Here is a 22,952-nt window from a genome sequence, read left to right as displayed (position 1 = left end):
TAATTCTAACCCCTTCTGAAGTCTGTATACTAATGTCCGCCATCGGCAGTCTATACTTACACCTGGCGTCAGACTTGATTCTTCTCTGGATCCATTTGTCCGACCAACGTGACTCTCCAACTTAACTCGGGGATGATACGGCACACTCAGGGCGATATTGCAGTCGCTGTGCCATGCACGGCGAACAAAAACAATTCTCGTTATGGGGTCAGGATCCTGACTGACGTGTGCCTCCATCGTAGAGCCCCTGGGAGTCAAATAGAACACTGTATTGCGTAAAGCCGACGAGAGGTTCCTTGATCTGGTTTGGAGCTTCTTCTTGACCACTTCTCCTTCCCTGCTGCCCCCACGTTTCTGCGTCACTTCGGTCTACGCTGCCAACTATGTCGGAAAAGCGTACGCCCTCTCCCACCGTCGAGTCTATAGAAGCAGCGAAGGGGAATCTGAAGGTCGAGGTCTATAATGCGCATGTGGATACGAGTGGAGTGGATGAACGCAAGTTGATGCGCAAAATCGACTTAGCTCTCATTCCATGGCTGTCGTTTTTGTACCTTCTCAGCTTCCTTGATCGCACTAGCATCGGAAAGTAGGTCATTTATGTTTCTACTGCATTTGGTAGTAAAATTGACATACTTGGACTGGGCAGTGCGAAGGTAATTGTTGCATACATTGTCGCTCTCGATGATTCCTATAGCCTACTAACTCGTACGATGTAACAGTTGTATAACCTTGAGAAGGATCTTCATATGACAGACAATCAATATCTACTATCCCTGACGGTGAGATCCGCACTGTATGCGTCTTGACCTACCTCCTAACGAGGTTTGCAGATATTTTTCTTCAGCTATGCGATATTTGAGGTCCCGTCCAACGTTTTCCTGAAACGTCTTAGGCCTTCTCTATGGCTCTCTTTCTTGATGTTCTTCTGGGGCGTTATGATGGTACATTGAATTTTATAACTCTGGGTGATATCAGTTCTGAAAATGATGCTCCATTCAGACTCTTCAAGGCGTTGTACACAATTTCTCTCAACTCATGGGTAAGGACGTTCTCTTCTCATACCTTCTACTCCTTGCTTAAATTTTTGGATCTCAGGTATGCGATGGCTATTGGGCATGTTCGAAGCTGGTCTATTCCCTGGAGTAAACTACTATCTATCATGGTAAGGTTCTTACATTATCTGTGGCTATCCCTTTAAGCAAATACTAAACCTTTTCTCAGCTGGTATAAGCGATCAGAATTTGGGCTCCGAGCTGCTATATTTTTCTCGGCAGCTACGGTCTCAGGAGCGTTTGGTGGATTGCTCGCAGCTGCTATTTCAAACATGGAGGGTATTGGTGGAAAACCTGCTTGGGCATGGATCTTTAGTACGTGACTAGAATTTATCTTGACGTATCCAATCCTCTAACTATGACATTCTGCTAGTCATTGAAGGATTGATCACAGTCGTCGCCGGGGCCGCGTCTTTTTGGATCATTCAAGACTTCCCAGATACTGCCAAATTCCTAACAGAAGCGGAACGTACCGTCGTTATCCGTAGACTGCAAAGCGACAACCAATTTAGCGCAGCCGGTGAAGAGTTCAAATTAAAATATGTGTTTGCCAGTTTGAAGGATTGGAAAACATGGCTCGGAAGTGAGTTTGATCGTTACGTCTTCGCGATCTAAATCTCAAAGTGTTCTGCAGTGGTGGTTTACATGGGAGTGGACATGCCGCTGTATGCGTTCTCTTTGTTCCTGCCTAGCATCATTAATCAAGTCAGTACGATCTCTCCGATGTACAGAATCAAACTAATGAAATAACCACAGCTCGGTATGCATAATCGGTTGAAGTTAGCAGAATCGGCCTTCAATTAACAGCGATTGAACTTAGGATTCACCGCCACTCCGGCAAACCTTCTCACTGTCCCGGTGTACACCTTCGCGTGTATTATTACTTGCGGCGTGGGTTTCCTGGCTGACCGCTGGGGTAGACGAGGCTATTTTAACGTGTGCGTGATTTTCGGATCGGGGTCGGAGTCAATTCGTACTGACAATGCCTTTGAAGTGGCTTCACATGTTTGGGTATGCTCTAAATGTTTGAAGAACCGAAGATATACTGCTAAATCTATCTGTAGGCGCCATTGGTTATATCATCCTAATTGTATCGAGAAATGCTGCTCTGTCATATTTTGCTGTTTATATGGCTACTTGGTAGGAGTCACTTTGTCATTTTAATCTTTCCTAATTTTGACGCTTTGATGTCGAAAGTGGAATTTATCCAGTGATTTGTGAGTCCTTAGATTAATAATCCAAACCTATTCACTAAATGTTTTCCCTCTAGCCAATACCATGTAAGCAAATGTCTAGATTTACGCTGTAGATCAAACCCATATTTATTATTTTTCAGCTCGTGGGTTGCAAACAATGTAGAAGGATCCTATAAGCGTAGCGTGTCGATGGCAATGGTCATTAGCTTGTGAGCTCGATCCCTCTCTTATGTGTAAGGGACTTTCCTTTCCGTACTCACATTCACTCTCAAGTGGAAACATCAACGGCGCTGTGAGCTCCAATGTGGTGAGTAGAAGGTTGCTTCTTCTACCTTGAACCGCAAAATTTAATTTGTACATAGTATCGCGCCAGAGACAAACCATGGTACCCTTTGGGTCACGGTATGCATACATCGTATTGATGCACTTTCATAACCCCGACTTACCACAACTTTCATAGGTCTGGTGTTGATGTATATTGTGTTTGGAATCTTGTCATCTACTCTTTTCATCATTCTCCTCAAGCGGGAAAATGCACGAAGAGATAGAGGCGAGAGAAACGAGTATATTGAAGATCAGCCTGAAACTCATGACCCGGCTAACGAGAAGAATGGACGATATGCAACTGTGGACGATGCAAAAAGGGCGAAGGGCGACAAATGGAGTGGTTATCGATACACCATTTAATTGGTATGAAAAATTTAACGTTATCTTTCATGTACGTATTCAGTTTTCACGACGTCAATCCATAAAATGGATTATGTTCCATCGACTGTTCCTTGTTATTTGTGGTTAAAAGCATGAGCATAATACTGTGGTGAGCCAACGACTTCATTACTTGATGATCTTTTCAGGGATAGGATTTGCAAACGATTTCCCTGAAGTCCGAAAAAATGACCTTGGGCATGTGTTGTGATAGAAACTCACGCATGTTGCCTTGACAACAAGAGGATTATCCGGCCATACGATCATGTAAATTCAAATCGTGGCTTTTACTACCGAAATAACAAGCCGTACTATACCTCCAACCTGCCTCCAACATTGTTTCATATAATTTGTCGCTTTACTTTCAGAATTCAGACCACAAATTGAAGTATTGTTCATCTCTTTAGTTACAAAATGTTATGTGAGTAAATTCTGTATACACTGCTGTCGCTGATAGGCCTTTCATATAATTTGTAGCAGGATTCAAATTTCCCTACTTACAAACCCCTTTTCGGCGCTAGAGGTGGATCAAAGGATTGGAATGGACACCCAAGTTCGGCAAGCTAACCAATGATGTTTCAAGACCTTCACATTCTTCCACGGTTAAGCGGAATTTGCGGCAAGTTACCCGCGCTTTAGCTTTTGGAATGTTTTCAGAGACGCGATTCGTACGCGTAAGAACGCGTAAGTCAATGTAATCTACAGACATATCAGACTTTTACATTCCCGATTGGTTTATCTTTCGGAACCGTAGATGACCTGACAAAAAATTAATTACCTGTAGGGCATGCTGCGGGCTTCGCCAGTTTGTGTAGTGGCACTTCAATTCAGTTCAAGAATGCTCAAGCCGGAAAGCCGAATTTGTAGCGCTCAGAGCTAATGTCGCAAGGTTTTTCCGGTCAAGTTGATCCTCATGCGTGATTAACCTCATAGGATACTAACATGAACCCAGCCACGCAATGTTTATCTGTATAACACAAGAGATTTTCGCCAACTGAGATCGCTTTTCACATAATACGCTGGAGCGGCACGCCCACTTTCAAATATTATTTGATCGGAATTGAACATGGATGTAGGAAGGATATTCGAAATGTACCTATACGGTCAGGGGCGCCAAAGTGCCACATTGAACTTGATCCATGGCCCCAGCGGCCCTTGATTTTCATGTTTCAACAAAAGTATAAGAGAGAGAAATGTATCTCTTTTTCTTCCATATCTCGTTTTTCTCTCTTTCTTTTTCTTCCCTTGACTCGTTGACTCGTCTGTGGCGCTAGCTGTGTCTAGTTCATTTGTATCCTTCTTTCGTTCACCTTTTGGCTACCCAAATTACCCATTTCTCTACGCTTGACCTCGATCTTAAGACATTCCAGCAATGTTCTCTACTATCATTTCTTTAGCGCTTGCCGCTTCAACCGTCTTCGCTGCTCCGGCCTTCCCTGCCGCTCCAGCAGGCTTGCCATTCCCAACACCCGGCAAGCTCACTTGCTCCATCTCCACCGCAAAGATGACACTCCCCGCTGGACAAACCGCCCTTTCCGCACCGACAGACCCCATCTCTTCCGTCATCCTAGGCGTCGGCATCCAAAATTACACCTGCACAGACGCCGGTACCTACGCGTGAGTTCTATAAATATCCCCGCTGATCATACCCACAACTTTGAGTTTGACGCCTTCGTGATCGTTGCTTTTGCATTGCAGATCGGCCGGTGCCGTCGCTGATCTCTACGACCTGTCCTGCCTGACCAAGCTCGGCCCTATATTCAACGGTGTGCAGGACCTGGCATTCGCCGCGTGGAAGATTATGCCCGCCAGCATCAAGACGCCTGGACGAACGCCGTTGATGGGATATGGGTTCTTGGGATCGCATTTCTTCGTCACGTCGCCGTCTGGGACGGGTATTAGCCCTGTGTGGGACTACAGAGCTGGTAGCGCGAAAGGCAACTCGAATGCGTTTGTGCTCGCTGCCAAGGTCGGCAACACCCCGGCGCCTACTGGGAAACAGGATGTGGATTGGCTGCAGCTCAAGTCTGTTCAGGGATCGTTGGCTACTCAGGTATGTGCTTGCCGTTGTTTATGAATTTACTTTTTGAGTGCTTATCTTTGTTGTAGATCTACCGAACTGATACCCGTGGAGGACAGCCCCCTGCATCGGTGAGTATCGTGATTGATATCTTCAATACGTTTTTCTAAACCAAGTGATTTTAGTGCAAACCGGGCTCGGCGCCTATCAGCGTCAAATATGTATCCAAATACTGTAAGTTTAAAAAATCCATCAATTGACCCCAGTACTCAAAGAAAGATTTAGGGCTATTCGGTGGAAGCGTAAATGTATGAAACACAGCGTTATATTAATGTTCAAGGTCGAATTCTTTTGGGTTTAATTTTTTGGGTTCAAACACTCCTTTCGTTGCACTGGTCCTGCATCGCTTTTAATTTCTTCTACCTTTTGAATGGGTACTTTTTAATTTACTGTACTAGAACTTCGAGCAACACGGTCATTTGTCAAGGATCTCTGAATTTTGCAAAGGGAGTCTCTGAAGTCATTGTTAACAAGTGAGCATATTATCAACCTGGCGTACTGATACCAAATAAGTGACTCCCGCCGGAGACTCACAAGCTCATATTAACAGAATTGCAAAATTGAAAGCCGTCACTGAGTCAGCTTCAGTTTTAAAGATAGAAGAAAAGATGTAAGCAGAAATGGGAATTTCACTTCCTTTTGAAGTTACAAAGCTTATATGCCCTCAGGGACTGACCTCCAATGGACCGTGCCCTAGAACAATGGCATGAATCGTACCAAGCCTCAGGTCCACCCGTATGATGAGAATTTCTTGATAGCAACGGTTTTAAAAAGCACAGACCCTGCGACGGTTGAATGGCGAGATCGATTTTTATGTGTTCCCCCGGTTTCACAATAGCGGCTAAAACGGACCCTGCTAATGATAGAAATAGGCGCCTTGGAAAACAGGACGTTAGGCGCATACGTCAAGTAAGTTAACAATTTCTGTGAGCAAAGGAAAGAGATAAAGACATTGAAGGTGAGAGCTTCAGTGTATGCTAAAGGTGGTAGAACATCAAGTCGATGGTTGGATTCTTCGCTGCACCGAGTAAATTGTATTTACCACTGGAATTGCGGCTCTCCGCGCGCCTCGCGCGCTTGGTTCATCAGATCATTTTATGCTATGGACGGTGGACCAGCAGTTTCAACTCTGAATCGACCCAGTTCAAGGTCAAGAGGGCATTACTTCACTCAATTATTTACTGCGGGAGAGGGCATGCACGACAACTGGCTTATGCAACATTCGGGCAAGATGGTACCCCAGTCTCCCCACGATGCCGAAAAAACCGAGTGGATTCTCGTTGCTCTTGCTTATCTGTGCTCGATGCTCTATGTTCTTTGCTCTGTTGGGAGTAGAAAGTCGATCTATGTCAATGGCACCGCTTACAAATTAGCACGTCTTTGGGAGTCGTGCGGTCCAACCACTAGCACTTGACCAGGCTTGAGCTTTCCGGACCATCGGAATCGTCCCTGCGGCGAGAGAAGTAGGAGCGATGAAGCATAGCGGTTGCATTGGCATTTTGAGCAACGACCTTCCTTACGATCAGCTGTGTGGGCTGCACCTGGGTCTTGGAAAAAGAGACTGGAAAACACTTATTGGAGCGCTAACTCGTGATAAAGATATTGAGTCGCTGATCTGCCATTCGTGTTCCTTGACCAGAGTAGTTGGACGCAATCAAGGTAGATATATACTCTGTTAAACATGAGTGCGATTAGGATGTTGGAGTGCCTGAAATGAAAATTCCTAAACCTGTCCGAGCGGAGGAGAAAATGACAATCATCGAAAACATCGGCAGTGCGTAGTGTATTATTTGGACGAATAAATCGGTCAGGATTGGTGGACGGGATTGGAAAATACGCTAGGGCCTGGACCGCGGCAGTTGCCTAATATAGTAAGAATGCCTTTTGTTCGTCATGACCCAATACAACCCCAGCAGATTTCTGAACAAAAGAGCGGAGAATGAGATGGCGCTCGGATTGGTTCGGTTGTGTGCTGGAGACGGAAGGGGAATGTGGATCCAGCGAATGAGAAGAGGGTGCAGGAGAACATAGAGTAAGATATCGGAGACCAAGGTAGGAATACTAGGAGCCCGTTGTACATCCGAGCACAAAGGGCTTGCGGTATGTTTTCAGGGTGAGGCGGGCTTGGAGTTGAGGAGACGGGTACTGCTGGTGGTGAAGGAAGTAATGAACGGTGCTGTACGCGGTATGTTATTGCGGCCGACAGAATACACTACAGCCACAGTTTTCTAAGAATAAGTTAGTTGTGGTTTGGTTCGACTTTGAATTTGATGCCATAACCCCGAATCGTACCATATTTATTTTAGGTTACTTTCGTATTATTTTCCTCAGCCCATAGACATTTTCTATATAACCAGTTCATCTCCATTTCACCCTTTCTTCATTCCGCATCCATCTCTTTGACCAACCTCCTTCATTACTCACAAGCAATGACTATCCCTCTCAACGCCCCTGCCGTCACTGCCTCGGAGATCCCCCGCCCCAAGGATGTCGGTGTCCTCGCCATGGAGGTCTACTTCCCCCGTCGTGTATGTTCTCTTTTCTTTCTGCCAGAGCTTCACATTCAAGCCAGATATTCGCTAGTGCATCTCTGAGACCGATCTCGAGGTGTTCGATGGTGTCTCCAAGGGCAAATACACCATTGGTCTTGGTCAAGAGTACATGGCCTGGCCAGATGACCGCGAAGACATCAACTCCTTCGCCCTGAATGGTGTGTATATATCTCAATCTCGCTGCAAATGTCTTTTAACATATGAAAACGCGTTCCAGCTGTCTCTGGTCTCCTTGAAAAGTTCAACATCGACCCCAAATCCATTGGACGCATCGATGTCGGCACTGAGACCATCATTGACAAGTCTAAATCCGTCAAGACTACCATCATGGATCTCTTCGCCGAGTCTGGCAACTTTGACATCGAAGGTATCGACTCCAAGAACGCCTGCTACGGTGGAACTGCCGCTCTTTTCAACGCCATCAACTGGATCGAGTCGAGTTCATGGGACGGCCGCAACGCTATCGTCGTTGCTGGAGACATTGCTGTTTACGCTGAGGGACCCGCTCGCCCTGCTGGTGGTGCTGGCGCGTGTGCCATTTTGATTGGCCCTAACGCACCCATCGTATTTGACCGTATGTCTCTTCACCTCGGAATGATGTCGATGATACTAAGTGTCTTTAAATAGCCGTCCACGGAAACTACATGGCCAACACTTACGATTTCTACAAGCCCCAACTCTCTTCTGAGTACCCTGAAGTCGATGGCCCTGTTTCCGTCGTCACCTACGTCGCTGCTCTCGATGCTGCCTATACTGCCTACCGAGAGAAGCTCGCCAAGGTGGCTAAGCGCGCACACCTCAACGGAACCTCCACCGAAAAGCCCTCTGAAGTTCCCTTCTCGCTCGAGGATGTCGACTACGCCATCTTCCACAGCCCATACGGCAAGCAGGCCGTCAAGGGACACGCCCGCATGATGTTCAACGACTTCCTCGCCAACCCCAAGGCTCCTCGCTTTGCCAACATCCCCAACCCAGATGCCTTCCTCTCCGCCACTCACGCTGCCTCCCTCACCGACAAGAACGTCGAGAAGGTCTTCATCAACGCCTCGAAAGAGTCCTTTGCCACCAAGACCGACCCTGGAATGGCTTGCTCAAGGCGCCTCGGCAACATGTACACCGCTTCGCTCTACGGATGCCTCGCCTCCCTGATCGCCTCCGTTGAGCCCCAGACCCTCCTTGGCAAGCGCACCAGCTTGTTCTCCTTCGGATCTGGTTGCGCCTCCAGTGTGTGGACCATGAGGGTCAAGGGTGACACCACCGAAATCCGCGACAAGATGAACCTCCTTCCCCGCCTCGCTGCCATGAAGGTCGTTCCTCCTTCTGAATTCGTGCACGCTCTTTCTGTATGTGATCTGTCTCCCTACCTACATCTCATGATTTACTGATTATTCGTTTAATTCAGCTTCGCGAGAAGAACCACAATGCGTCAGATTACACCCCTGAAGGTTCCGTCGACGACATCTGGCCCGGCGCCTACTACTTGGAACACGTTGACTCCAAGTTCCGCCGCAAATACGTCCGCGCACCATTGGCTTAATTTATTCACGCACCTCCCATTGCTCTCGCTTGCACATACCATCATGTCCATCATATCATCGCATCCTTTCTATCTCTCATTCATCGCATAATTTCAAGCACAGAATGGCCATCCCACATTTTTTCAACCGGATGGGTCCATGCCTCTATTCATCATAATTGCTTGTTTGCGTCGCTGTTTCCTCGTAGAATCCTTTAGACACTTAACCACCTTTAAAGTGCATTGACCACTAAATGTAATTACCTATAGTATTGGAGGGTTGTACTCATTTTCATATACAAAAGAACTAAACCAAAATAACCTGGTGTGATATATTAAGACGTCCGAAGCTGCAATCTAATCTGAAATGAGCTTAACGAGTATAAACTTGGGTGGGAAGACGGAGATGAACAAAGCCGCCTGACACCAAACACGGCCCATCGTGGATCACCTGAACTTGCTACTACTCTTGCTTCTTGACACTCGACATCCAGCATGGATGCACCGGCTCCAGAAAAACGACGGCTCAAAGTCACAGTGGGAGCTCTACCGTCTTCCAAAATCGCATCTCTAGCAGCGAGCCATCCATTTTCTCAACAGGTTGGTACCCTCCGGAGCCGATTTCTTTCTGAGCGACCCAAATCTATACCATAAAAAATAAAAACTGAATTCCGAAGTCGGCCCGGCTGCTTCTTGCCTTTTTTTTTTCTTTTTCTTTTATAGATTGACGTCGTGTTCCCCTCGGATCCGAGATTGGTGGAGGCTCTGCGTGGGCTCGAGATAAGCTACGTGCGGGCGAAGGCCAGACTGGTGGATATCCTGCACCACGCTGATGTCTTCGCGACGTCTGCCAGCGAAAGGTGCGCTCTTTTTTTGATTTATTTTCGGATGGGTTTATCCTCCGTTTGTGTTCTATGCGTTGCATGCATGCTGATAGATCTAACGTTTTAGCGATCCGGTGATTGTGTGTTCTAATGAAGCTGATGAAGAGGACGTGTGGTGTGTGGACCCACGGGGCCATCTTTCCCTGTCCGTCACCGCGGAGTCGTATCAGCGACTGGGACTCCTCGGCCAGAAACTTCCTTTCAAAAATCAAAGTGATCGTCACGGTGCGTTTGGGTAGGATCATGACGGTTCTATGGTGTATTGATTATATTGGTTTAAATTATTAGTGATTGATATCCCGCTACGAAAGAATGCACAATCTGCTGCTAACCAAGCGAAACAGAAGAAGAGCCTGGAAAACTGGGATGAAAGACGTGGTCTTTGGAACGTCATTTATTCCGCGAACTGTGAGTTTGGTTTGCTTATCATCCGTGATTCTTAAATTAGCCCGCCTACATGGATCAGTCCGTTCTCATTGCAAAAAAAATCTAATTTTTATACGATCTAGCCACCGTCTCTGCTCCCTTCCAGGAAACCACGACAGTTCCAGTGCAATGTGAGGTACAGGAATTCAAGGATATACTTGTTCCTACACCGTCATTGTCCGTCCGACCAGAAAAATCGTCGACCCAAAGAAGTTCTGGGGGGCAACCAACCCGCGACGAAATTGAGGATATGATAGAGGATTGGGATCTTCGAACGCAGAGTCTCTTCGAATGGGTCGGTATGGCGTGTCTCGGTGCTCAAAGGTGCGCGTCTTCAAAATGCATTTTGAGTGTCCTGTTTTTAACGGTTGGACATTCTACTTAGATTACGGGCCAATGACCGTGTCGATCCGTATGTCGCTGTATATGAACCTCTACAGCCATCCCAGATGCAAGATGTGACGCATATACGATGGCGTGGCCTGCTTAGTCCTGGCTTTGTGAAGCGTGTTATCGATACAGTCTGGTGAGCTCGGCTTCTTTGTTCTTTTCGATCTGGTTGTAGTTATCTAACAATTTCACTCTAGCTCCGGCCTCCAAGGAACAATATCGACAAATGCATCCTTCATTGCCATAACATGCCAAGCTCTAAGCAGTTCGCCTGTCTCATATATTCCATACACCACTTCAGCTACAGGTACACTCCAAACGCCGCCCAGTGTCCCTTTAAAGCTTCCTAGGAAGGAAGGAGAGGATACATGGAGTCTCATCATCGAACGTCCGGTTGGCAACGGCGATGATGTCGCCATGAATGGTTCAAATGTGGCAGATGGTCCCAAGTGGTGTTTGGTGGAGAGTCTTGGTCAGTGGGACGCGCGATGGGGTTAATAGGGACACGAGTATTTTTGTTGGATTCAGGGCGCTTGAACTCCGCTCCTTTCCACATCATATTCATCTGGAATGGATGCGTTAACCTTTGGAAATTGTCTGTATAACGCGATGTTTTCGTTTGGATCGTTGTTTGGGGAAAGATTTTTGAACCCAGGGCACGCGAAAACTTCGCTCTAGCAAACTGATTTACGATTTGTCTGAAAAGTCAAATTCATAACTGCTACATGGTACATCGACGATCATCGAACGCGTGCATTCGTCGCCGTCACTGCAACTCTTCAAAATTTCGTGGAACCTTAGTACCAGTCCATGGGCATGGTTCTCTTTCTGTCCTGCTCTATAAAGGATGTGAATGACAGCCCGTTGACTTCCCTGATACAACCCATGAGGAAGTCAAAGATTTCGTAGTGAATCCAGCAGGTCTCAGGACCACCCTCCGATACGGCTTCAGCAGTCGGGATATAAGGACATGTCGGTGTAAGTTCAGTGTGCTCCCTCAGCGACTCATTCCAGAATAACCTGTCTTGAATCGAGGTGAACACGGGTGTCGGCCGAGATCGAAGTTTCTTTGTGAACCAGTATGCACTCGTGATGGCACAAGCTTGATCGTTTTCATCATACTTCGACGCGTTTAAATGAGACTCGACAAAGTTGGTGAGCTTGTCAAATAAAATCTCTTGGCAGCATGTATGGTATTCGCCCTACAGCAACCTCAATTAGTTATTGTCACGATAGGATCATTGTCAGACCCAACACCTACCCATGGTACGACATATTCATTAGGAACACGCCCTCTGAATACATTTTGTACATTCCATAGGCACATTTGTCGAGCGCTAGCGTTTATCAATTTCGGAATGTTGTGCTTGAGTGCATGAGCCAATACGAGTGACGGGGAGACCGGAAGAATCGCTCTATGCACATTCAGATTTCACAATTTAACATTTCCATTACCACCTGAGCAGAAAAGCGGTAGTATGATGATGATTGTTAAGAACTCACTCGAGACGCATCTCACATGCATCCATCGCAGTGTACATCCTGTACTTCTCTGCAGCCTCAGCGACGTCGGCCAGAGTGACATGACCAAGATCATCCAGTCTTTTGCGCCGTTCTGGATATACAAATTAGAACAAGACCTCCAAGACACTAGATGGTTCTTGAAGATGTACGACTTCTCCGTCCGCGCTGAATTCTCCACCTGGGAATATTTCACCAAGTAATTCAAGATTTTTGCGGTGTAATCTGAAAAGAACGTTGTCTGACGAGCTGAATACGACATCAGCATCGTTGAAATCGACTGTCAAATGATATTATAAGCGTCAGCCAGCCGTACTTGGGAAGCCGCTTTGTGGCCAGGAGGTTGGGTGTGATACGCACATTCTTCGTGGACGCGTTGAGGCTGGGGCTGGTTAACCGACATGACGGGGGAGGTCAGGGGAGGTCAACCTTCGCTTAATCATCAGATCTGGAAAAATTAATACACCTGCGCCACATTTGAAATTGTTGCCATATGCATATGATATGCATGACTCTGCATGACTTAAGGAAATCGCATTTCCAATTCGTGAGAATGGCTTTGTTGAAGTTCTTGGCAAAGGTCGTGAGAAACGAACAAGCGCCCATGATTCCCGGCCCCTTCAATTTGATACTTTGGCGAGTAAAATACTGTAAAATGGCGGAATTTAAGATCCAAGTCAAGGAAAGATTTCAAGTAATTTAGAAAAAAAGTTGGTCTAAAGGTTCTTGGAGGTCCTTGCCTGAGTTGTGATCTCGGAGAAACTATCAGGCGCTGTTTTAATATAACATCCTCTGCGGTGGTTTGCTCCCTTTTTATTTGAGAAACGTGCCTCGGATGTTGACAAATTGTGTTGTCAGGAATCATGGTATTTAAAAATCCCATACATATATACAGCTTAAGAGCTAATGGACATTGGGACTGAAGTGCTTCCTTTCAAAAGAACGGTGCTTCCATCTGTACCATTGGTGGGGTACACAACATTCAAAACCAGATTGTAAGTGGCACCTGGTGTGTAAAATGCATGGGGAAGCTAATATTCGCCATGCAAAATGTTAGAAAAATGAACCCAATATGACTGTAGAAAACGAATACGGACCGGCAATGCGAAATTGTCAGATGGCTGAATCGTCCCTGGGGCAATGCTGAAGGGGCGCTGGGCAAGAAGGATGGGTTGTTCGCCGTTGTTGACATTCTCCGGGACTTCGAGAGTGTATTCCAAAAATTGCGGAGAAACACCGAACTGTGCTCCACAGTTAAAGTTCACAGCGATGTTAAGTGTCTGCGTATCATCATGAGTTCCTGGTTCCACTCGACGGCGTACGAAGCTTGATGCTCACCTCTCCTGGGCTGATCATGGATGGAAAAGCGCTGAGAGCGCCAAATTTGGCGGCTGGAACGCAGTTCCTTTTGGAGATGCTCGCGGATGCGACGAGGCTGGCGAGGGAGAAGAATACAGCAGATGCAGTGAACTTCATTTTTGAGGCTGGATTGGATACTAGTGAAGACTGAGTCTACAAGCCAAGGAGTCGATGGTGATGACCATCTTCCCTTGCAGAGACCACCTTTTATACCATGCTGAACCGTCGAGAGTAAGTTGAATAAAACGTAGCCGCTCGCGACAAAGTTGCCAAATTGCTGAACATCTCCGTCTTTGGTGGACGGACATCTATTTTTGTGCATCGGTCGTTCTCAAACGGCGCACGGACCGTGCATTCAGCTGCACTGTGATTCGTGAATCCTCCGTGAGTTGTCAACGGGGTAGCAAGAAGATATACGATTCGAAGTATGCTTCCACAAGATACACCAAACAGCCTTTACTTGATCCATACCTCTGCGTGTTCTATCCGATGACAACGCCACCGCGATCACGGTAGGAGAGTAGAAATGGTAGCATAGCATTGAGCAATGTGGAAGTGATATATGTATACAGATGACCAGACGGCTGCACGACATCAAAACGATACAGTACAACTACAAGTGGTATATGGGGTAACTGATGTGGGATATGCATGTATGAAGAACCAAGACGACACAGCAAAGAACGTGAGTTTGCATCATAGATGCATCTGTATTTGAAGTTTGACGAATAAAGGAAGAAAATGAAGCATATAAATCAGAGATAAAGAAAATTGGAATGGAAAGGTGAATTGGAGAAAGGGAAGCCAAACGATTTCAAAATGGGAAAATAACAGAAAAGCGTGGGCCCCACGCTGAACGATCAAATGCAACAAATATAAGCAGCATCAACCGATTAGATTCTAACATCTAATCTGTCATTAAAGTGGTTGGAGTATTGGTTAATTTTGAATCGGGATGTCCCAAGCTTAAGGTACGTAAAGTCGTCTACATGACACCACTCGGGATGCGAATACGCGCTGGTGAGGAGTCGATGCGTGCAAATGACATCCTTGCGTGTGGGTTGGTTAAAAGGCCGTCACGATTGCCGCGAAGGAGGCTGGGACTGCTAGGCAAAGAGGGAATAGAGTGCCTTTGCCAAGAGTAGATTCGAGGTGTCACAGAGGGAGGCGGAGAAGGAGTGAGTAATGCTTGAGGGAAAGCGACGCCGGATGGTGGAGTGGAAGGCATAGAAGGGGAATCTGGGGAGGGAGAGCGGTCGATCGCTTCAGTCTGAGTGCGGGAGATGATAATGGGTGTAATATTAACCGCTCGGCGAAGGGTAGGAGAGCGGGGCGGGTCGTTAGAGGGGAGAGACACAGTCTCGAGGGCAGGGCTTGCTTCCCGGAAGGCAACAGGGGGGATAAAAGGTGGGATCGACGTTTGATCATGTTCGTCAGTTGGCGATGAGGAAATAGCGAGGTCGGCTTCCCTCCATTCCGCTTCGGTGGGACTGGAGGTGCTGTCTTCTTCGTCGTTTCCCCAGGTGGTAGCGCGGATTGAGTAGGCATCGGCAATGAGAATAGCTGGATCATCAGATCCAACAGCCATGGGGCTCCCTTGTTCATTGACACTGTTTTCGGTACTTTCGGGAGAGTCCAGCTGTGCATCTGCTTCTACCAACGGGGGCATCGCGGCCTCTTGGGCTGCCGACCGAGAGGGGCCAACGAAAGCCTCGTATTCGGCATGCTCAAAGAAATCGTCAGAGTCGGGGTCGAAGCGGTTCCAGGCACTCCATCGTTCGCAGATGTCGACCTCAGGCTCTGGCTCGGTCCTGATGACGGGCGCTGGAGTGGCGTAAGCGAGAGAAAAGAGAGCTCGACCCATGTTTTGGTTGAGAAGATTAGAAAGGCAAAACGATTAAGGATTGCAGGGTAATAAAGGTGCAATGAAGCGAAATGCTTGCAAAGCTTTTGGGGTATGTAGAAAGAAAGGGTATTTTGTACAGGGGATATCAATGAAGATGATGGTGGGAAGCAAAAACGCGTCGCGCGGTTCAAAAACTTCAACAATGGCGCGGCGTTAAGCGCATTTCCTTTTTTGCTCATCTCGGCTGATTCAGCTTCCGTTTCCATCACCCCGATGCACAGCCTTTTATCCATATCAGTCCACTTTGGGTCTTTTCTAGCATTTTCCAGCTCATTTTGTGCCTATTTTTTCTCATTTTCCCTCGTTTTCTCCGTATTTGCGCCAACGCACTTTGGCACGTAAACTCGTCCGCGACTCGATGAGCAGATGAGACGACAATATTCAGGATTTCTCCAAGTTGCGGAACTGTGTGCATGCCAACTTGATGCTTCATTTGACAATGGACACGCTCATGTCCGGGGAAAAAGTTCTTCTGCTCGGGTCTTTCAGTCGAATATTATCCTTCCAACTTCCCCGGAACCTCATCTAAATCCCCACACAACTGTTTAGCTGCGACTACCATCTCCCATGATCCATATGAACTCTTGACCATCACGGTAAGAATATCTCACATCTATTCTACAATGATCGATGGTTTTTCAGACCGCAGTAATGCGTATAATGCCCGAGCCAAGTCAGGGTTTGCCATGCCTCCTTCATGATGACTATAGTGCTTCGCTCCCGGTTACTTCTCGAGGACTCTTCGCGTGTATTTAAGGTATAGAGGTTTTCTTGACGTCGGTAAAGACTACCCTAGAAGACACTCTTACCCTTGGCTCATTACATCTTTCGCGGATAAAGCGTGGAGATAGAAGATTGGCGAGACGGTGGTCCTTTAAATAGACCAACTATCTCTGGCAGGAGCTCTCAGCGATCATGGTGAAGCCTTAAAAGTCGCTCTTTTGAACTACGTAGTCTTCTTGGCACCCTGTTCAGACGGCTCCGGAGCTTTCTGGAAACAAACCGACGGAATTCCATTTACCATGCCCGAGTCTTCTTTGGAGTGTGTGGGGTTACTTATGGATTCTGGAAACTGGAAACAGTTGGGATGGCGTTCTAACTTTGTGACAAGCATATGTCGTTTGTATGAATTACAATGGGTGCACTGGGGAAGCTCATAATCAAATAGACAGCAAGTTTGAAACGGTTTTCCTATCAGTCTTTTGCCAAACAGACCGTGGCAATCACACCGATCGCACAGGCCGATAATACTCTTTTCTCAACATCACACACACTACCTACTCACAGTTTTGGTAGAATCACAATTGAGTCGGTTAAGCCAACACATTAAAAACCTTGGAAAGTTTAGCGTTCTTGGTCTAGCATCCTTCTATTGGTCACAAGGCATGACGAAGGCCACTTTCGTCGCAAGCAAGCTCGTGTTTGAAGACGAGGAGGACCCAGAGTATCCGCCAGAATTCAACGGTTATGATTATGATGATTCGGAGGACGAATTCGAAGACGGAGACCCGGCCGAGAAGCGACCCTTGTATCGATTCAACGCAGAAGAAAACATCTGGGCCAGGCATATCGTTGACTCGACAATTACTCCACACGCAAACCCAAAGCTATTCGCAATCGCAACTTGGAACGTAGATTTTAGCAAAAACTTCTTGGCACCACGCCTTACAACATGCTTAGATCACCTACAATCCCACATAGAACCCCTCCTCGCCGAAGACCCTCCAATCCCTACCATCATCCTAATACAAGAACTGGACTGCAATATTTTCGAAACCCTACTTAAACACCCGTTCATCCAGAAGCACTACGATCTCACAAATATATCTCCAGCAGCTTGGCGGCACTCATATGGGTCAGTAACTCTTGTACCCAGTTCCATGCAAGTGACTTCGGCATTTAGGTCGATCTTTACAACAAGTCGCATGGGTAGAGACGCGCTATATATAGACATTTCCTTCCCAGCCGACGACACGGATGACGTCCAAGGCAACCCTGTTAAAGTTGTGCGTGTGGCAAATGTCCATCTTGAATCGCTTGATGGCCACGGAGACATTGAAAGGCCAAGACAGTTGGCGATCGTTGCCTCCCACCTAAACGAAACCGGCGTATATGGTGGAATTGTCGGAGGGGATATGAATCCGATTGGCCCTCGTGATGCTGCTGTGCCCGCAGAGTTGGGTTTCACCGACGGCTGGACGGCGTGTCACAGTCAACAATTAGGCAGTGAATCTGCATCAACAGGGAATGCGCCTGAAAACACTCGTGCTTCAAAGGTCGACCGCGGCAATGAGGAATCCCATACGTGGGGATACCAACCTCGGGGAAGGTTTCCCCCTTGTCGAATGGATAAAGTGCTCTCCATCGGGAACGTGAAGGTAAGAACGATAGAGAGAATCGGAGTTGGCCTGAAAGTAGATCCTAGCCTGGTGCAAGGACAAGGTTGGATTTGGGCAAGTGACCATTACGGTCTCCTGGCGAAGGTCGAAGTGGTTTAATTCGATTAACCCGATTCGCATTCATCGAAAAGATATTCGATGAGCTCTTGGACGACCTTCACATTAACACTGTTGCCAATTAATTTATACTTTGTTTTTCTCGATACATTGTCCGGCCAGATGAATTTGGCGTCGGTGCCGATAGATTCGAATGCGAATATACGAAGGAGCTCAGAAGGTGAGAAATACCTCAGCTTCAATGGATGCAAAATATCAACGGCATTGGGATGTCCTGAGGATTGTGCTTCGAGGAACTCATCAAACGTCGAAGTTGTCTGCAAATTAAGCAATGAGACACTGATCAAATAATATCCATCAATGAGTGAACATACATCTAATTGTTCGTTCTCTTGGAGAATGGACCCAGCCCTTTCCACAAGTTGAGTGTAGCCTGTACAAAAATCAGTCACAGCTCCAGGTCATTGTTGAATTATCTCACCGCGGGTAAAACAGCATGTCCTTTTGGAAGACGGCTTGACAATGTCGAACAATCGACCCCATTTCAGTAAAATCTTATCCGGAACTGCATTCTCATTTGCCTTCTCCTCGTCTGAAGGCTTGTCTAAATAGCTTTTGATTTCCAAGATATCAGAAAGGTCGATCGTCGAATCTTTCTCGATATCCAGGCGGGAATCTGACCAAGCTGGCCCCGATCCAGGTATTTGACGCCAAACTTCGTTGGAGGCACCAGGAGAAACGTGTTTGAAAGCGAGAGGTGCCTTTTTGGCGAGGAGATAATAACGCAATCGGGAGTTTGGGATGCCGAATTGCAAAGGAGTCAACAAGAGCTCAACAGTATTGTAGCCAATGGATCGAAGAGTGGTCACCAAGGTTTGGCGTGTGGTTGAATCCTTGAAGAAAATTCTATATCTGAATATACTCGACACATTCGGTGAACGTACCTCGAATCCTGCTACATTCTCAACAAGCAACCGACGTGGGTGGTCATCGCAAGAAGCCAATGCTGGTAGTACATTCTTCACTAGATGGATGAATGACTGTGCTCTTGGATCGTCTGCTCCTTTCGCGTTTGGATTCAAGACGGTGTATGGTTGACAAGCGGGGGAAAGCAACCAAAGGTCTGCTTTCAATCTGGACAGTTCTGTTGCAGTAAGTGTAGATATATCTACCTATTCAAACATTAGATCTAGTTAACGTTGTATCGATTTCAAAAAATAACGCACTTTTCTGGCGACATTGCCATGGTTTGCGCGGTAAACATTGCACGCGGTTTGGTCCCAGTCAAGAGCCTGAATAACCTTTGCATCGACGCTGCTTCTGGCGAGGGCAAGGTGAAGGCCACCTGTTATGTTATTCACGCGATTCTGATATTTAAAAAATGTATCGCTCACCTATACCACTATAAAATTCCAGTACCCCGACCGTCATCAAACAAAAGATTCAACCATATTGAAGAAGAAAAATATTTTCTTCATCAAAAGAAATTACACTGTAATATCTATATTTAGGTACTCTTTGCCTATATTTGTACAGGATTTTGTCCAAATTGCGACTCTTGAAGGCTCTCACCAAGACTCTCATGTTGCCATTTACAATATCCAATCAGCTTCGACACCGATAGCTGGTTCTATACTGTCCGCTTGAATTATTTCAACTTTCAACTTCTGAAGGCGTCATGGCTTCCGAACTAGCCCATGGTAACTTGAATAACTTCTCTGTTAACATTCAGATTTCATGCCACACAACTTGAAGCTTGAAGTATTGTCTGCCCATGTGCTGGTGCAGTCTTTCGTTGCTCAATCTCTCACCGCTAAAATTATGGAAAAGTCACTGGCGCCTCCGGTTCTATTTCATCAACTTCGACGATGTCTGCTATTTCCTATGGGCTAGAAATAGGTGATGCATATGAAGGCAATTGTTATCGACGTCCATGTACATATCCTCCAAACGGGAAGGAAATTTCTGACCGTAGTTTTTGGTAAAAAAACAACGATCTATTGGTCTATGATTTGGTGAGGCTTTGTCTTAACACCCGCTTTGCTTCTGGCTGATACCCTTTAGTTATGGCCTACTTATATGCCATCTCATTATTACACGGAGATGTCACTCAGGACGGACGTGAGAAGGCGCGCATTCATTCATTTTACAACACAATTATCGTGCAGCAATACCGCCAGCAAACCTTTTTGAAATAACACATGATGTATAAGAAGAGGTATAAATTGTGGCAAAGTCTCTCAGAACCTGGAAGGCGTGAAGACGAATGATGGCTTTCTACCTGCACAGATTCATTAACACCTGTCTTGTATTCTCTCTTCTCAATGCAATACCCGTTGCATCTATCCTGTTGACAATGCCGCTTCGGGTGGTAACAACAGTGTATGACTATGTAATTGTTGGAGGTATGTAGAAACAAATCAATTGTTCTTGGATAGAGCGCTATGATTGATTGATCGTCATATATCCATCAGGCGGAACTGCAGGGCTCGTTCTCGCGAGCCGTTTGACCGAAAATTCCTCAGTTACGGTGCTTGTACTTGAAGCTGGACTCAAGTAGGTTTGCTCTTTGTCAGTATAGTACAATTAATTAACAGAAAATTGGACAGTAACCAAGGAATAACTTCGCTTCAAGTGCCCTTCCTTGCCCCAACTTTAGCTCCTCGTACGTCAAGGAGTATATAAAAGCTTAAAAATTTGACACCAGCGTTTTCAACAGAGACCGCTTTTGACTGGAATACTTCCACCTCGATTCAACCAGGGCTGCTTGACAGAACTGTGCCGTATATTAGAGGCCGGGTTCTAGGAGGATCCAGCAGCATCAGTGAGTTACAAGTAAAGCAAAATTGAAATATTATTTAATGTCTTTTCATTAGATTTTTTGTTTCATCAGTATTGTACAAGCGACGATTGGAACAGATTTGGTAATGTCGGGGGTGATAAGGGATGGAGATGGGCTAACATGGCGCAGTATGTAACGAAGGTAGGCCAGTTTACAAGCGTACATTTCCATCTGTCTTAACTGACTATATAAATATATCAGCACGAAAAAATGGTTCCACCGGCTGATAATCACAATACTACTGGACAGTTTGATCCCACTGACCATGGGACAACTGGGGTGCTCCCTGTCAGCCTTCCCGGAAATAACCAATCAATTGACGCCCGGGTTTGGGCTACCACCCAACAACTACCCGAATTCTTTTTTAACGAAGATACCGCTGGTGGGAATCATGGACTTTTGGGTGTCGGATTTATCCAGTCAAGCGCGGGTGGTGGAATACGCAGCAGCTCCTCAAATACGTACCTGGCGAATGCAATCAATCGACCGAACTTATTCGTCCTTGTCAATGCGACGGTTCTATCACTTGTTCAAACTGGAAATTCGTCAACAGGGGCTCCCTCCTTTCGTGGTGTTCAATTCATGGCCTCTCCCATACCTCCAAATACTACAATAGGTTCCTATAATTTTGTTCATTGCCTGATACAATTGCAACTTAGCATTTCACATAGGGCCAACTCAGATGGTCACGGCGAGAAAAGACGTCATTCTTTCTGCTGGAACAGTCGGCACAACCCAACTTCTTCAACTCTCTGGGATTGGAAACAGTTCTGACTTGGGACGTATACGAATTAATACCATAATCGACAACCCTTCGGTTGGAGCTAACTTAAGTGATCACATACTCATCCCCAACGTTTTTGAAGTTAACGGGAACGGAACGGCCAATGCCCTTCTCAGAGATGCGAATGCCTCATCTGCTGCGCTGTCTCAATGGCTTAGCAAAAAGACGGGACCATTCGCGAACAGCGTTGCTAACAACTACGGTTTTCTGAGATTTCCTGCCAATTCGACTATATTCCAGACTACTCCTGACCCAACGCCTGGGCACAGTTCTCCGCATTGGGAAATCATTTTCAGCGTAAGCCTGCCTGAACGTGATATTAATTTAGGCTCACAGCGTCACTTTTTCTTAATATCAGAACCTGTTCTTTGAACCGGGCGTTTCTATCCCAGCGACACGAGATTTTCTTACTGTGGTCACTGCCCTCCTAAGTCCAACATCACGTAAGTCCTTGACGTTGCCATCTTGTATTTTTTATTGATCTTAGGCTGTGAGCACTCTAGGAGGGACAATCAGTCTTCGCAACAACGATCCATTCACACCACCGATAGTTGACCCACAGTACATGACTACGGATTTTGACGTTTTTGCCGTTCGCGAGTCTATCAAGGGTGCGCTACGGTTTGTGTCTGCACCTGCATGGTCAGACTATGTCGTCGGTCCTTTTGGAAGCGCATTTGCTGGGGCAACTACGGATCCACTTATTGAATCGTATGCGCGCGGCGTCGCTGGTAGTGCATTCCATGCAGTGGGCACGGCTTCCATGTCGCCGTTCAACGCAAATTGGGGTGTAGTTAATCCTGATCTAACCGTCAAAGGGGCGGACGGCCTGCGTATCGTTGATGCCTCTGTATTTGTGAGTGGCAATCTATCTCTGGTTGTGGACCAGTTACTTACGGGAAATTAGCCTTTCGTCCCAAGCTGCCACACTCAAGGGCCAGTATACCTTTTGGCAGAAAGAGCAGCTGACATCATCAAAGCTGCTGGATAGCCTGATACAAGATAGAAAAAATATTTTTTATTTTTTTGTACACCGAAAAACTTTCCAGATTCCTCTTTTTGCCTTTAATCCATCAGTACTCTTATATTGTTCTGACTGGTCGTTAGCGTGAGGCGCTTGCTATCAAATCGGCCTACTAGTCCAGCGAGGCAAGGTTGAACTGGAAGTCATTCGAGTAAAGTAGTGCCCAAATAATGGATCTACTTGATTCATATCAGCTCATAGGGATGCGTCGCATTTTAGCTCATAATATTGTATGAAGAATGTCTTGATAGATATTTAG

The 22,952-nt window shown here is 46.4% G+C and overlaps 10 protein-coding genes across 10 annotated transcripts; 6 read left to right on the top strand and 4 right to left on the bottom strand.

Annotated features, from left to right (window-relative positions):
• Window positions 1–383: 383 nt before the first annotated feature.
• On the top strand, window positions 384–2,935 carry JR316_0007930 (MFS-type transporter cnsO; the record flags this gene model as incomplete). Its single annotated transcript, XM_047893650.1, has 18 exons — window positions 384–586; window positions 647–653; window positions 720–779; window positions 831–941; window positions 1,000–1,039; window positions 1,096–1,162; window positions 1,222–1,367; window positions 1,426–1,635; window positions 1,687–1,761; window positions 1,873–1,990; window positions 2,047–2,063; window positions 2,117–2,192; window positions 2,250–2,269; window positions 2,323–2,332; window positions 2,389–2,457; window positions 2,522–2,555; window positions 2,611–2,650; window positions 2,709–2,935. 18 exons carry the CDS (start codon window positions 384–386, stop codon window positions 2,933–2,935), a joined length of 1,530 nt encoding a protein of 509 aa, XP_047746965.1.
• Window positions 2,936–4,325: 1,390 nt separating this feature from the next.
• Window positions 4,326–5,287, top strand: JR316_0007929 (uncharacterized protein; the record flags this gene model as incomplete). The annotated part of the gene is made up of 5 exons (XM_047893649.1): window positions 4,326–4,570; window positions 4,652–5,006; window positions 5,063–5,104; window positions 5,159–5,207; window positions 5,259–5,287. 5 exons carry the CDS (start codon window positions 4,326–4,328, stop codon window positions 5,285–5,287), a joined length of 720 nt encoding a protein of 239 aa, XP_047746964.1.
• Window positions 5,288–7,462: 2,175 nt separating this feature from the next.
• Window positions 7,463–9,122, top strand: JR316_0007928 (ATP-dependent 5'-3' DNA helicase hcs1; the record flags this gene model as incomplete). Its single annotated transcript, XM_047893648.1, has 5 exons — window positions 7,463–7,561; window positions 7,617–7,743; window positions 7,803–8,159; window positions 8,213–8,928; window positions 8,988–9,122. The coding sequence occupies 5 exons, from the start codon at window positions 7,463–7,465 to the stop codon at window positions 9,120–9,122; spliced, it is 1,434 nt and encodes a 477-aa protein (XP_047746963.1).
• A 474-nt stretch (window positions 9,123–9,596) lies between these two features.
• JR316_0007927 (uncharacterized protein) lies at window positions 9,597–11,299 on the top strand (the record flags this gene model as incomplete). The annotated part of the gene is made up of 7 exons (XM_047893647.1): window positions 9,597–9,701; window positions 9,825–9,961; window positions 10,053–10,210; window positions 10,274–10,393; window positions 10,495–10,735; window positions 10,797–10,937; window positions 10,999–11,299. 7 exons carry the CDS (start codon window positions 9,597–9,599, stop codon window positions 11,297–11,299), a joined length of 1,203 nt encoding a protein of 400 aa, XP_047746962.1.
• Window positions 11,300–11,598: 299 nt separating this feature from the next.
• JR316_0007926 (uncharacterized protein) lies at window positions 11,599–12,725 on the bottom strand (the record flags this gene model as incomplete). Its single annotated transcript, XM_047893646.1, has 5 exons — window positions 11,599–12,003; window positions 12,063–12,216; window positions 12,305–12,416; window positions 12,453–12,602; window positions 12,683–12,725. The coding sequence occupies 5 exons, from the start codon at window positions 12,723–12,725 to the stop codon at window positions 11,599–11,601; spliced, it is 864 nt and encodes a 287-aa protein (XP_047746961.1).
• A 493-nt stretch (window positions 12,726–13,218) lies between these two features.
• On the bottom strand, window positions 13,219–13,798 carry JR316_0007925 (uncharacterized protein; the record flags this gene model as incomplete). The annotated part of the gene is made up of 3 exons (XM_047893645.1): window positions 13,219–13,353; window positions 13,420–13,602; window positions 13,661–13,798. 3 exons carry the CDS (start codon window positions 13,796–13,798, stop codon window positions 13,219–13,221), a joined length of 456 nt encoding a protein of 151 aa, XP_047746960.1.
• Window positions 13,799–14,666: 868 nt separating this feature from the next.
• On the bottom strand, window positions 14,667–15,545 carry JR316_0007924 (uncharacterized protein; the record flags this gene model as incomplete). Its single annotated transcript, XM_047893644.1, has 1 exon — window positions 14,667–15,545. The coding sequence occupies one exon, from the start codon at window positions 15,543–15,545 to the stop codon at window positions 14,667–14,669; it is 879 nt and encodes a 292-aa protein (XP_047746959.1).
• Window positions 15,546–16,972: 1,427 nt separating this feature from the next.
• JR316_0007923 (uncharacterized protein) lies at window positions 16,973–18,085 on the top strand (the record flags this gene model as incomplete). The annotated part of the gene is made up of 1 exon (XM_047893643.1): window positions 16,973–18,085. The coding sequence occupies one exon, from the start codon at window positions 16,973–16,975 to the stop codon at window positions 18,083–18,085; it is 1,113 nt and encodes a 370-aa protein (XP_047746958.1).
• Window positions 18,086–18,090: 5 nt separating this feature from the next.
• Window positions 18,091–19,474, bottom strand: JR316_0007922 (tRNA (cytosine(38)-C(5))-methyltransferase; the record flags this gene model as incomplete). The annotated part of the gene is made up of 6 exons (XM_047893642.1): window positions 18,091–18,360; window positions 18,418–18,476; window positions 18,525–18,936; window positions 18,988–19,215; window positions 19,270–19,388; window positions 19,438–19,474. 6 exons carry the CDS (start codon window positions 19,472–19,474, stop codon window positions 18,091–18,093), a joined length of 1,125 nt encoding a protein of 374 aa, XP_047746957.1.
• An 835-nt stretch (window positions 19,475–20,309) lies between these two features.
• Window positions 20,310–22,660, top strand: JR316_0007921 (Pyranose dehydrogenase 1; the record flags this gene model as incomplete). Its single annotated transcript, XM_047893641.1, has 10 exons — window positions 20,310–20,448; window positions 20,518–20,599; window positions 20,653–20,708; window positions 20,763–20,867; window positions 20,920–21,026; window positions 21,087–21,501; window positions 21,557–21,966; window positions 22,028–22,112; window positions 22,173–22,525; window positions 22,577–22,660. 10 exons carry the CDS (start codon window positions 20,310–20,312, stop codon window positions 22,658–22,660), a joined length of 1,836 nt encoding a protein of 611 aa, XP_047746956.1.
• Window positions 22,661–22,952: the final 292 nt, after the last annotated feature.

Source organism: Psilocybe cubensis, chromosome 7, assembly GCF_017499595.1.
Source record: "Psilocybe cubensis strain MGC-MH-2018 chromosome 7, whole genome shotgun sequence".
NCBI classification, from domain to species: domain Eukaryota; kingdom Fungi; phylum Basidiomycota; class Agaricomycetes; order Agaricales; family Agrocybaceae; genus Psilocybe; species Psilocybe cubensis.
This window is presented reverse-complemented; position numbering and strand designations above follow the sequence as displayed.